Source organism: Schistocerca piceifrons, chromosome 5, assembly GCF_021461385.2.
Source record: "Schistocerca piceifrons isolate TAMUIC-IGC-003096 chromosome 5, iqSchPice1.1, whole genome shotgun sequence".
Taxonomy (NCBI): Eukaryota; Metazoa; Arthropoda; class Insecta; order Orthoptera; family Acrididae; genus Schistocerca; species Schistocerca piceifrons.
The window spans coordinates 192,736,661-192,751,761 of record NC_060142.1 but is presented as its reverse complement, the minus strand read 5'-3'; the positions used below and the strand labels follow the sequence as shown (position 1 = coordinate 192,751,761).

General features: G+C 38.7%; 1 protein-coding gene across 1 annotated transcript; it reads right to left on the bottom strand.

The window, feature by feature from the left end:
- Window positions 1-9,963: 9,963 nt before the first annotated feature.
- LOC124798597 (ejaculatory bulb-specific protein 3-like) lies at window positions 9,964-14,854 on the bottom strand. Its single transcript, XM_047262065.1, has 2 exons — window positions 14,612-14,854; window positions 9,964-10,236 (listed from the first exon to the last, which is right to left on the bottom strand). Exons 1-2 carry the CDS (start codon window positions 14,802-14,804, stop codon window positions 10,040-10,042), a joined length of 390 nt encoding a protein of 129 aa, XP_047118021.1. The 5' UTR covers window positions 14,805-14,854; the 3' UTR covers window positions 9,964-10,039.
- Window positions 14,855-15,101: the final 247 nt, after the last annotated feature.

The following is a 15,101-nucleotide window of genomic DNA, read 5'->3' as shown; positions in this document are numbered from 1 at the left end:
TTTGTGAATTCCGATATCCTACGTCACCCTGAGATGAGATTAGATGTTTGTATTGCCACTGATGCATCCTTTACAGAGATCAGATCTTGTCTGTTTCAGATACCAGAGAGAAATGGTAAAGCCGAGGTTAACATAATCAGTATTTGGAAGTAAGACCTCGTCTTCATGTGAAAGGGGACATTCGGCTACCGAACTTGAAGATCTAGTTTTCATTTGGGCTTTTGAGAAATGCATTTAATCATGCATTTATCGTAAATATATCAAGGTGTACGGCGATCACCAGACACTTAGCTTCTAACATTTCAGCTCTTGCATCGTAGAATTGGTAGATGGACAGCATTTATTCAGAATATGACTTTCAGACAATCCATACACAAAGTAAGAATAATGTTGTCGCTACGCTTTGTCGCATCTAACAGGAGTAACTGAACTTTTTGATATCACTACACAAATCACAGACTACCGAATACTCTCGCTGAATGACATTCGCTACGGGCAGTGCTATTTAGACACGTATCATGACATAGCAACAGTGCATGTTTCAGTTCCTAGGTCGTATAACGTAAACACTTCTATCAGACAACCTATCTAAGACAATTCAGCAACATTACGAGACTCACAATTACGTATTGTTTTACCGAAACAACGTCAACAGTAATGACTGGTGTGTATGTATCTCTAGTACGTATAGAGAATCTTTAAGTCGGCTTACTCACTATGTTTGGGGTCACAGCAGTATCACTAAATGCTTGAGGAAACTGAATTTATACAGCTATTTTCCAAACATGTACATGTACACTAAACTGTTTCAAAACTCTGCCTCATGTGCCAGAAGGGTAAGCAAACAAACAAAAGCTTTAACACTGAACTGTACGCAATACCACATAACCAATGCGTTTAGTATATGTAGATACTATGCATAAACGCAATGGTAAGTGTCAGTTGTTTTACATCAGTTCATTCAAAAACATTAGCATATCCATCAGAATTTCTAAAATCATTGGGGGAAGTGGCAACAAAACGACTATTCACGTTGGTGTGTAGAATTTATGAGTCTGGCGATATACCATCTGACTTTCGGAAAAGCATCATCCACACAATTCCGAAGATGGCAAGAGCTGACAAGTGCGAGAATTATCGCACAATCAGCTTAACAGCTCATGCATCGAAGCTGCTTACAAGAATAATATACAGAAGAATGGAAAAGAAAATTGAGAATGCGCTAGGTGACGATCAGTTTGGCTTTAGGAAAAGTAAAGGGACGAGAGAGGCAATTCTGACGTTACGGCTAATAATGGAAGCAAGGCTAAAGAAAAATCAAGACACTTTCATAGGATTTGTCCACCTGGAAAAACCGTTCGACAATATAAAATGGTGCAAGCTGTTCGAGATTCTGAAAAAAGTAGGGGTAAGCTATAGGGAGAGACGGGTCATATATAATATGTACAACAACCAAGAGGAAATAATAAGAGTGGACGATCAAGAACGAAGTGCTCGTATTAAGAAGGGTGTAAGACAAGGCTGTAGCCTTTCGCCCCTACTCTTCAATCTGTACATCGAGGAAGCAATGATGGAAATAAAAGAAAGGTTCAGGAGTGGAATTAAAATACGAAGTAAAAGGATATCAATGATACGATTCGCTGATGACATTGCTATCCTGAGTCAGAGTGAAGAAGAATTAAATGATCTGCTGAACGGAATGAACAGTCTAATGAGTACACAGTATGGTCTGAGATTAAATCGGAGAAATACGAAGGTAATGAGAAGTAGTAGAAATGAGAACAGCGAGAAACTTAACATCAGGATTGATGGTCACGAAGTCAATGAAGTTAAGGAATTCTGCTACCTAGGCAGTAAAATAACCAATGACGGACGGAGCAAGGAGGACATCAAAAGCAGACTCGCTATGGCAAAAAAGGCATTTCTGGCCAAGATAAGTCTACTAATATCAAATACCGGCCTTAATTTGAGGAAGAAATTTCTGAGGATGTACGTCTGGAGTACAGCATTGTATGGTAGTGAAACATGGACTGTGGGAAAACCGGAACAGAAGAGAATCGAAGCATTTGAGATGTGGTGCTATAGACGAATGTTGAAAATTAGGTGGACTGATAACGTAAGGAATGAGGAGGTTCTACGCAGAATCGGAGAGGAAAGGAATATGTGGAAAACACTGATAAGGAGAAGGGACAGGATGATAGGACGTCTGCTAAGACATGAGGGAATGACTTCCATGGTAATAGAGGGAGCTGTAGAGGGCAAAATCTGTAGAGGAAGACAGAGATTGGAATATGTCAAGCAAATAATAATTGAGGACGGAGGTTGCAAGTGCTACACTGAGATGAAGAGGTTAGCACAGGAAAGGAATTCGTGGCCGGCCGCATCAAACCAGTCAGTAGATTGATGACCAAAAAAAAAAAAACACTGGCAATTATCTCTTGGCTTTCCAAGACCAGAGAAAATCAGAGGTTTATATGCCCTTCATGAATACATGTTTACATAGCAACCAAGTTTTCAAGCTGAGAATCATCCTGAAATATATATGTTTACTGCCGGTATATTATGAAATGTTTTGTCAGACTCAAGTTTTTCTACATGTAACTACATTCCATGAAAAGCTATTAATGTTGGTACACTGAGGATACTCGATTGAAGTATTACTTGTATGGAAAAACTAAAGAGTAATCCGATGTCCAAACATACATTCTATTTTTCCATTATTTTCTTTAGCATGAAAAGACATACACTAAGATAGCAGCCTCAATTTAATAGTTTATTTGAATTATCAAAAAATTACCAGTGACTAGAAGTGGGATTTTTACGTTAAAATTATTTATTGTTTCCATGATATAACCAATGTACACTTTGAAAAAATAGTTTATTTGAATAGACTCGACTACTTGGCTCCATGATAATGTAAAAGAGGCATGAACTATACTGTTTTTAGTAGCTACTACTGTTTTACGTTGAACACTAACATGAATTTAATTGTACATACCAGTTTTTAAGTTTGTTCTCTGCACCATAGCGCCGACTAAACTGCTGTTTGCTCATGACTACATATTACATGTATCTTTTATGGTGAGCGCCGAAGAGATTTTCTTTATGTGAACATTTTACATTGTACCAGTATTTTAAATGCTTGTATTTTTTTCTTATGGTAATTGATACATCGAAGCTTCAAAGCATATTTAAGGTATTATTTTGATAAAGACAATATTATGAAAATTATAATTGTTACTTACCACCAGTTAAATTTAGACAAGAAGAGAATAGAAGTTTTTGAAATGTGGTGCTATAGAAGAATGCTGAAGATTAGATGGGTAGATCACGTAACTAATGAGGAGGTACTGAAAAGAACTGGGGAGAAGAGGCATTTGTGGCACAACTTGACTAGAAAGGATCGGTTGGTAGAACATGTTCTGAGGCATCAAGGGATCGCCAGTTTAGTATTGGAGGGCAGCGTGGAGGGTAAAAATCGTACATGGAAACCGAGATATGAATACAGTAAGCAGATTCAGAAGGATGAAGGGTGCAGTAGTTATTTGGAGATGAAGAAGCTTGCACAGGATAGGGTAGCATGGAGAGCTGAATCAAACCAGTCTCTGGACTGAAGACCACAACAACAAACCACATGCCGAAAGCTTAACTGCTGATAGACTTTTTATTGTGCCTATCTGCGACTCAGCATCTCTGCCATATGGTGAGTAGCATTTATCCTTTTATAGTACTATCATTATTCCAGCCTGCGTGTTCCATTGCAATATATTGACAGCCTTACGTAGAATAAGAAACTAGTAGTATCTAGTAGATGAGAGTTTCGGTGAAGTTAATTGTACGTACACAGTCCAGTGATGGTCTGACTTGCTCGCGTATGACCTAAACACATTTTCGGTTTTTCTTGCTCTGCCGTGTGCAATATTTCCTACGTGATATTATAGGGTATCTCTGAAATGCAAACGAAAACATTTAATGTTTCCAAGTAGAACATGCAGAATAAGCAAATTTGTTTCTTGCCGAGATCAAAAGAGACGAAACTCTGAACTATTATTATGCCATGAACAAATTATGAGAAGCTACAGACTGAATGCAAGATACGGGAACTAAAGTGAAAAACTATGGGAAACCATTTTGCGAGTGTGTGTACCTGCCGTAATGTGTTCGTGAAAGTAAAGACAGTGGGGAGTATTTGGTGTACGTTGCTACCTGTGAACTAAGTATTTCTCGGACACTCAAAGAAAGAACAAACGTTTTGCTTACCTGAACAGTATACAGTGAGCAGTTGACTGTATCTGGACTACGATGTTATGTGAGATGCTGAATGGAAGTGGACCCTTCGTAGTGGCATCAACTTGCATTTCTCAGTAGGGAACACAAACTACACTCATCCTAGAGAAGGGTCAACTCAAGCTACCAGACAGTGTTAACACGGGTTGAGGGGATTCCAAGTCAACCCGAGTTACATTGTTAATAACTCGAGCTGTGTTCACATGGTATGATTCGGCCACCGCTATCGATGACGGTAACACGTGAGGTTGGAGTTTATCCCCGTGGCGCCTACCTAACCCGCACAGCTCGGGTTTGTTAACTGAACTGAATCGCAAACAGTATAAAACAAATAAACATTAAAAAGGTCATGTCTCTTGGCACAAAACTTAACTGATTTCGAAAATAAACACAAAAACCATTTTAACATTAAATCTCTAAACTTTGTGTTGAACATAACAATTCTTTATTTTTGTGTCTACAGTTTTTCTTTCAGCACACCTTCGTGCGTTGTGCTGAGGTATCCTTGAATCTATTTTGTAACCCATGATTTCTTAACCTGCTGAACGCCTGAAACTACCACCATGACATCCCGGCCATCCTACAATTCGGACTTCATGCTTGGTTCCTACTTCCCGAGTCGGTGCTACTCGTCACCCTGAGTCATCACTCGTCATAAGTGATCTCTATGCTGACGACGGTTCTACATCTAGGCACATAATATCTTCGATGTAGAACCAGTGAAAAATCTAAAACTACAGCCCTTATTCTTTAGATTAACCCTTACTTGTTACCAATGAAATCGCTACGCATTGACAACGACATATAAAAACGAAAAAGGCAACGCAACTCTAAAGTGAGCAAAAGACAATAACCATATAAATAAAATAAAAACTAATATTTGATGTCTCTAACCTTACAATCATGTGAAATGAAACTGTATAAAATGGCTTGTGAAATAGACTAGTGAATTGTTAGTGTAAATATGTGTTAGTTGGAATCTAGTATGTGTATTACAGACAGCCAACTGCAACCATCTACCAACATGTTGAATGCTGTCGCCAAGCTAGGCTATGAGCTATGTCATTCAATAAGGTTCTGTAATACCCCTTATTTCAAAATCGATGATTCATTAGGTGGAATAACGCTACGTTGTGGCCTTGAGACAAATGAAGTAAATTTCTTTATCGTGCAATTTTGTCTCTTTCGCAGTCACTCACTCTGTCTCGATGTGGACACATTATGTAGTAACGAAGTGCGATATTCTCATGCTTGTTCATATTTTTACAATATGACATATTATGACGATATGACAATATGACATTAAAACGGAATACTAATGTTTACTAACATTTTTAAATTCCTTGATCTAATTCATTTTTTATTTGTTTCAGAATTTGTAACACGAGACGACGCGGAAGTGTTGATACGGTGATGAAATTGACTGGCCGCCATTGTAGCCGCCTTTATGCAAATTTGCGTGATCAAGCAAAGAACATGCTTTCATTATCGTTTCATGATAATGATTTGCTAAACGCATTTTTATGCACGCCACCATTGGCAATTCGGACATTTATTTCTTATGCACGGTCTTGCATCACGCTACTAATCACCGACCAAGGAAACCGGCTACGCTGAGCATTTTATTTTCTTTATTTTAATGTCTCGCCGTTACAATAAATTTTTCTTTATCAAAAAGCTTTGAGGAATCTTTTATCATAAATCAGAGGTGAAGGTTTGTTATAGTTTGTGGTATTTCTTTCCACACTGTAAGTAACATGTGCAACAAGTATGATTGCAAACGATTGAGGCCCTTAGGAGCAGATACCTAGTATTTGTGTACGTGACATATATTGGTCGCATCTGTGCCAGATTCTCTGCTATTTTAGACCACGCGACTGCAGAAAAGATATTAAATTTATCAGTTGTTTTCAACTGTGTGTCTTGATCTTATATCCAGAAACAATCTGACAAAATTATAGGCTTGCTGCAGTGCTAATTCTTGCGACCTATTAGAAATACTGAACAACACAAACAAGTGATGAAGTACTTTTGACTCTTTTAAAAGTATTTCAAATAAACTACATACGGGAAATAAACACCTGAGTGCGCTTCTGTTTCGGTTTCCATTGACCTGGGGCCTGTAATTTCAATTTTCAGACAGGTATGTGACTGCTGTCGGTGTAGGATTCCATCTCACTACTATCCTAAAGATACATTCTTATACGTTCTCGAAATGTTACCATGCCATAGAATGTAATTAAAATAATTTCCCTTCACTGATACTAATATTAAAAAATATGGTCAGTAATAACAACTCACAAAAGAAATTTTGCAAATTTGAATGTGCAACGTCACAAAAAATCTGACAATGAGTGGTCATCTTAGCTTCGAGCCATGCAAAATCAACAGTACTGCGAATGTAATTAATACATTTAAAATTTTCAAACATTATAAATAACAAATAAATAAAGGTCATTAACCATCTACTGTAAGAGTCATCTCACATAACCAAATGAAGTCGAACAATAATGCCCTTACCTCTGTTGTAGCGTTGCAAGTTTTGATAAACGAATTTTTTTCATAATTTGATATCTTCTTTAGAGTTTTTGCTTTTTCTTTGCAGAATTTTTAAAAATAATGCTCTTCATTTACTTCTCCTTCTGACATTGTAAATTTCTCCGTCGTGTTTTATGTATCTGATCATAGAAACGAAAGCCAGATGTTAAAATTTCAATTGTTTGTAATATGTGTCCTGGAAGAAAGGCGTACCTTCTCGCCCGCATTTTATAGTAACCTTAGAATTGATTTTTAAAGTATTCGAGTGCAAAGGATAAAATTAATACAAAACTGCCGTGCCTACAAGTCGTCGTATCGAGTAGGCACACTTCAAAATTGATGGGACTGAAAATTAAACAAATATATGAGATGTTCCCAACACAAGTTCTTATTCGAATCACCAAATATGTAACATTGGTTCCTGTCATTGCTTAGTGCATTTGAATACGTATGTTATTGTAATTCTTATGCAAAGAAATGCTGATTGAAATATAATCGGATTTCGTTTTGTATCAAAGCAGGCTCTTTGTGACAAATATGAAAATACTTAATGGTAGTGTGCAACTGCTGAACAATCGATTCAATCAATAAACAAACCGGCCCAAACTTTTTAATCAAACGATAACTTTAAATGTGTCGAATAATTACCATTCATTTAATAAAGTAAATGATCTGTAATACATTTCGTTAAGCACAATTGAACTGAGAAACTGTTATTATTGACATAAAGTTCCCGGCGCTGCACTTACATCCACACAGTCCAGCGCCTAAAGAAAAAAGGTAGACTCTTCCAGAAAAGAAGCAAGCGATGTGCGTTCCAAAAGGCATATTTTAAAAAAAAAAAATATGATATACATTAGTAGCTTCTATGGCTGTAATCCTGTAGAACAATTCCTTACTACACAGTGGCTTGTTTGTACAGATTTTTCTCTTTATACACGGTCTTATACCAATTTATCAGGTCAACGAAAAAAAATTATTTAAATCCTTTTTTTACTTTGGTATTTGATCTTTATACATTTTTATGAGCTCAATCCTAATCTAGCTTTAGTTTTCTTGTATCACCCATAGTTTTCGAGCAACATGCTTTTTACTATATAGTATAAAAATCCTATGCTATACGATAAACGGGGAAATTAATAAAACGCTTTGTTACAACACAAGCATGGTTTGAATTTACAGTAAGCTACTTAAAACAATGATATGTGTCAATAGAGGTTTCACTTGTCAGCTGGAATTGGTTTGTATTTTCTTTCTCTTTTTTCACTGAAGCATCTTGTGTAGCCTTTTCTACGATGAGTCGCTTGCTGAACTTCTCGGTGAAGTGACCAACAGTAGTCCCCCATCATGTTGGTGTTCCAGCGGCCTTGTTAGCGTTTTTCCATCACTTGAATGTCTTGTTGAAACCGCTCTCCTTCCTCCCCACTAACATCTCTTATATTGTCCGGGAAGTAATCATGGTGACTGTTCAAAAAGCGAAATTCCAGGCTCACTAAACATCCTGAAATTTTAAACTTCTTTAACATTGTAGCTATAATAGAAACATATTCTGGGACTTTTTCATGTCCTAAGAATTTTGCAACGTCTTGTTTGAATGATACCCATGCTTCTTACTCATTTAAGGATATTGTGGATTCAAAGTTAACATCAAACATCAATTTTCTAATGTCAGGTCCGACAAAGACGCCTTCTTTTAGTTTAGCTTCTGAAAGGTGTGGAAACTTTTGACATAGATACTTAGAACATGGTCCATCTTTAAACAAAGCCTTTACGAACTGTTTCATTAGTCCTAGCGTTATATGTGGAGGTGGTAGGAGTATGTTTTTAGGATCTACAAGATTTTTGCGTAGAATGGTCTTCTCACCAGGTTTTAAGGACTCGATCACAGGCCAGAATCAATAAACAGCCTCCAGTCTTCCTTTTTGTATTCAATACCGAACTCTTTCATCAGACTGCGAACGTCTGAGCATTACACTAAATCAACTTCTCGTTGAAAAAACTTGGAACATTGCTGCTCTCTCTTTCTATACTTGTATATCCTGGTTCCAACTGCCATTAAGTTCTTTTCTTTTAATCTAGAGCCAAGCAATTCTGCTTTTTCTTTCGTTAAGCCCAGATCCCTAACCAAATCATTAAGCTCGGTCCGAGTAAACAATTTGGGCTCTAGATTTTCTGTATTACAATAGAATTCATCATCATCCGTTTCATATAAATCAGATTGTACATCAGAAAATACTTCTGTTGGAATAGAATTTAAATCATCCGTTGGTTCAGGAACTGGCAAATCTTCACCATGCCCTACTGGTCGGATGGCGGATGGAGGGTTAGGGTAGCTTATTACCTTCTTGTTTTTCGAATTATGACCAGTAATATCAACACTGCAAAAGTAGCAGTCTTCATAATGATTTCTTGGCTCCCTCCATATCATAGGAACAGCAAATCTAAAGGCTTTTTTCTCCTTTTTGGACCATTTTCTCAGATCTTCAACACACACGTAACATACCTTATGAGGCGCCCAAGATTTATCTTCATCATTAAGCTTCGATTGAAAGTGTGATAGATAAACCTGTTTCACAAAGTCTGTAATGTTTCGTTGGTGTTTTTTAATCACAGATTTACCACAAATATAACAAAAACTGTCAGCAAAGTTTTTACAACCACGATTAGACACTGTACTAAGCACATGTACAGGAAATCTGAAACCCAACGATCTACGTCAAATTCAAAGGAAACATGCCTGGGCCTTTGGTTTCTCCCAGGGCCTACCCCAGGGTGTTTCTTTCAAACTCCGTCTCACATACTCTTCATTTAGAACGAACAACCACTATCAGCACAAAAATTTCGCAGTATGTAGACGATGTACGTACGTGTTTTATTCAACTGAAAAGTCATATCTCCACGCCCAAACGGAATTACCAGCTACTATGGAAGAAATCGATAATTGCTGTCAAACCACTGGGCTGTAGAGTTCTGATGAGAAATCGGTAATGGTACGGGGGGATGGGGGGGGGATGGGGGGGGGGGGGAAACGCGGCTTGGCGTTTGTTGCATGGCATGCTATCGGAGGTTTATGAAACATCATTTTTACCTATGGTGTTCTGTAAATTTATGCAGTAGAGGTAAAATATATGACAAATGTAGCCAAAATGTATGTTTTCATTTTATTTTACTTATGAACATACAGACAGTGTAATATAAGTGAGTCTTTTCATCTTCAGATGGTAATGCCCTTCTGCCTCCAGCTGTCACCATACTTGGCGAGAGCCTCGCCGTTGGGGTCGTATTTGGCGAGCAGCTTCTTCATCTCTTCTGGCTTGTTTTTCGAGATGAACGCCAGGAACTTGGCGACGCCAGCCTTCTGCCCGTCCGAACATTCACCGCAGTTGGTCTTCACCATCTCCGATATAAGACCTGCCACCAAAGTCAATATTTTAAGATAAAGTATCGCAAATGATCAGGATAAATTTCAAACTTATTTTTGTTATTTGAATATGCATATACTTCAGGTATTTCATCTCATCTAAAGTCTATAGTGGCTCAATAATGTGAATCCATAAATCAGTTATTATTTTCCTAACCTTAATTACGTATCTTCGCAGCATCGGCATATTAAATATTGGATTTGACATTGTTAGTGCTACAGACTGGCTGTATGCCTTTTCTACCACCAATCACCCCCCCCCCCCTCTCTTCCCACTCTCTCGGCACGAATTTGTGTACCCCAACTATCTGCATCTAGTGTGATCCCTTGTGAAAGGGTGGGAACGTTTTCTAACTGTCTGCGAATCGTCTCATTGAGATGGGACGAGCCCAGTATTCACCTACCTGCATATGGGAAACTACCTATAATCCTCATCCACGCTGGCCGACACTCCGGCACCCTGTCGAGAGTATGCCGGACGGATAGGATCCGGAGCTGGCGCGTCACCTCCTATCCCAGAAGTGGTGTGACAGAGCGGGATGGCGTAGTGGTTAGTACACTGGACTCGCATTCGGGAGGACGACAGTTAAAATCCGCATTCAGCCATCGTGATTTAGGTCTTCCGTGATTTCCCTAAATCGCTTCAGGCAAATGCCGGGATGTTTCCTTTGAGATGGCACGGCCGACTCCCTCCCCCTCCCTTCCCTAATCAGATGAGACCGATGACCTCACTGTTAGGCCCCCTCCCCCGAACTAACCAACCAACCCGATGAGCTAACGCGCGCAGCTATCAGGGCAGCTTTGCTTACATAAATCAATATGTAGTTGACACTTAAAATGATGTTTCTAGATACATGGCTACTCTTAAAGTTCATTAAATATTTTTATTTTTTAACCAAATCGTGTCTTCATTTCAATATACCAAAATTTTGGTCGAGAGCCCACGACTTTCTGATTTATATTTATATGAGGTGACATTAACACTCGCCTGTGGTAGCATGTCAAAGACAGGTAAATGAATTCGTTGGTGAACTGAATTTTTGGCGGTTCTAGCTATAATTTCCCTCCTCCTGTTATATGTGTGTGCTGACGGCTAAACATAAACTTTGCAAAGATGTTTCGTTATATGTTATAACGTCGAAAAATGATTCTATTCCAAGTCTTTTTGATTGTATATATTAATTTATCTTGTTCCTTACAAACAATAATCAACTTTCGTGATAGTGACGTCATAGGCATCTTACTCACTGACGATTATAACGCATTTGTTGCTTGCCGTAAAATTCCGTGAAAGCTAGACTGTCCCTGACATAGTATTGAATAATCTGAAGTTTTAATCGGGTATGTAACAGAACTGGATTCGAAAAATCTGTATTTCCAAATATGTTTTTTCTTAGCCTACAGAGTATATATGTGTATATATTCTATGTCGAAAAGTCAGGATTTTAAATGCCCTTAAAAATTAAAATGCTAACTCTGCACTTGCAGGCACACCCACATTATTAGACATTTGAGAAATGGTTATGGCGGCTGTTGTTCTTTCAGAGCTGTAATAGATAATATACTACACAATACTCGCATAGAAAAGCTGGAATATGTTGGTCACAAACAAAAGAAGCTTGGTGCTAAGTTTCGCCGCTTGTTAGGGAGGACAGGTGAAGCGCTTGTAGGGTGGAAAACCACTAGAAGGAAAAGAAAGGCTTAGACTTAAACACATCTTTTCTCTCTAGTTGTTTTATGAGAGAGCTATTAGAAAAAATACAAACAATTAATAGGCTGCTGAGTGGGTAATTTCTCTTCACATACTATCCAGCCAGCGGCCAACCAAACACCAACGCTTAATCTGTGCCCGAAACATGACTGGTGTGAGTACCATATAAGAAATGAAACATATTCACATAAACACTCACTACCAGAACTTGTTGTAAATGTAATTAATCCTATATTAAAGTTTCTTGCAAGGCCTCATATACTGAGGAAGTGTGTTCACTGGAAAATACGAATAAAGAATAAATACGAAAGAATAGGAATAAAGGTCTAAATAATTTAATTCGGATTACTTGTTCCAAGAGCACATTGTGAAGCTATTGATAGAAAAGTTTTATGATGCAGTTTTACAATACACTGAGAGAAATGCTGACAGGATTGAAGTTCTGACGAGAGTTGGTGTAAATGCAGATGTGTACGCAGTTAAATCAATTAAGACCACCGATCAGAGTAGGCTCCAGACAGTTGACAGAATCTACATTTAGGGGCCAGACAGATTAAGAAAGGTGGAGGATAGAAACCTAGAAGATGGAGAATATCAGTATGGAGGATTTTATAATACAGATAAGCCTGTTAAATAATGAAATACATGAAATGAATTTTTAAACCGAATTTTGTCAGTGTTACTTGTTTTGCATCATTATGAAAGAATCTATAATTGATAGCTAAGAAGTTTTCAGGAGCTGTTCAAAACATTTAGTTGTATCATTGGAATTAAAAAATACAACATCCTTAAATTAAATTCTGATTTATACATTGAATGTCAGCAAAAATAGTTAATTTTGGTAGTGCAAAATTCAAAACTTTGTAAGTAATTATAAACATAAATCACTGATTGCAGTTTAGTTATCTTACAGCCTCCTTACGAACCTACCATAAAATTTTCAAGTTCTTTGCTTAGTTAGAATTTTATTTCTGGCTTCTTATAGATCGGAAATAAAAAATATTTAACATTAATTTGAGTGGCGAAGTGCTTATCCTGGGTCTTTTCCTACATTTTTTATTAAAATACAGCTATTTCCCTTTGAACATGCAAAAGTTCAGACCTCTACCTTACCAACCATGGCGGTAAACATTTCTGCTTGGGACCGATGACCTCAGCAGCTTGGTTCCATAAGAACTTACCACCACAACCACCAATTCTGCTTTTAAATTAACTTTTATGTGTTCTGCTACATCTCCTTTCAGGTTCGTAATTCGTCCTACGATTTCGTGTCCATCTCTTCAGTTGAATTCGCTCTATCATCCTTCGACTATGCGAAAAGCCTAAGGGTCATTCTGATTTGTCTAGATTCCTGAATCGACTGTTTTTATTGACAGGGTTGTTGCTTGAGAGAAACACGGCCAGGTAACTATTAGAAGGAAAACAGAAACGTACTACCAGAAAGAACGATATGGTTATCAGTAGTCTTCAACTCAACGAAGAGAAAGATACTATAGGTCTGAAAAGCGGATACATTTTTTTATGATGCTGACAGAAGTTAATAACAAATTACACTGAGATACACTGTGTTACTGTTTTATCATGACTGTAGAAATATTTACAAGGTCTTAACGGTTACAAGCTTCAGACTGAAATACATACCAAATGCGTCTGAGAGTAAAAAGACAAATGAACAATAGAAATATTTTTGTGACGGCTCCCTAACTCAAGGTCCTCGGTGGTACTTTTGGGGCAGCCACCACAAATTGTATAAAGCGTGGGTGCTGACCAGGATGTTGCTATGTCTGTTGGCCGAAAAATAATTAATGACAAGAATTTCGCCAGCTAGAATGAAGAGATATCTTTATTTCTGACAAAACGTGCACTAGCAATACAAGTCCAAGTAACATCCAAGAGTAATCCGTGTACTGAGCCTAGTCGAATACAATAGCAAATATAACACTGCAATGGCTCCGCTATAAACTCCACGAAAGGGTAGCAATAGACAATCGACAATAGACTGTCCGTCTAGGGGCCAGCGCTCCTCCTTTTATGCAAGAGGCAGAGGGCGCTGCGGACCCGAGCTCAGCCATGGCGCGACCTCTTCCGTCAGCGGTAACGCCCTGAGACGCCGATGGCCGTGACAGGAACTGTGGCCAGCGATGTCACGGTCAGGGCGCGCGTGCGCGAGTTGGTTGGTTGCTTGTTTGGGTCCGTAGATACAACAAATATGGTGATTTATGGATACCAAAGGTAGTGTTTCTAACGTATGAATTCATTGTCTCACGGGGATGTGAATTATTAAACACTTCTCGAGATTCCAGTCGCATCAGGTGGTTAAAATCGGACGAGATTTCGACCCAGCTGTCCTCGGCCATTCTCAAGTGGTAAATGTCATTTGCCACTTCACGATGGACACGGAGAGATCGGTCGAAATCTCTTCGGATTTTAACCACCCGATGCGTCTGGAAGCCCGATGATATTTTATTAATAACCTTTCTAATTAGTTATAGTAATTTCATGGTTTTCTATGTAAAAATCTGAAAGTTGTGGTTTTATGCTGTGTTACAGAAGGCTGCCAAACGACGTGAATGGAAGTACTAGAAAAAGACCACCAAAAACTATCTGTTAAAAAAGCAAGCAAAATAACGTGGTATGTTTGTAGTGAGACTCACTCTTGACGACTTTGGAGCGGACGTTGCAGTCCTGGTCTGTGTCGCTGAGGAAGCATCTGACGGCGGCGTCCACCCTGGCCGGGTCTGCCAGCACCTCGTCAACGTTGATGTTGTCCAGCTGCGAGAGCAGGCGGTTCTCCGCCGCGGCCAGCGCCAGCACGGCGGTTAGGACAAAGAACGTGGAGCGGACCATGGTGGGAAGATGCGTCTGGCTGGATCGGAGAGGCTGCCCAGTATGCGAAAAGCGTGGACGGCGGCGCTTTTTAAACAGGCACCTACACCCAGTCATGATATGCAGGGAACGTGAGTTCCGAGAACTGAAAGACTATGCCAGAGAGCTACGTGACAAGGCCAACAGGTCGCTTTGCGCGTGCGATGACCGACATGCGGGAATTTCGTCGTTCATATCAACTTTCTAGAAACGTGAGGAGTCTTAGAAACAGTGAAGGTGTTTGCTATACCAAAAAAAAAAAAAGGTCGTAGTACCTTA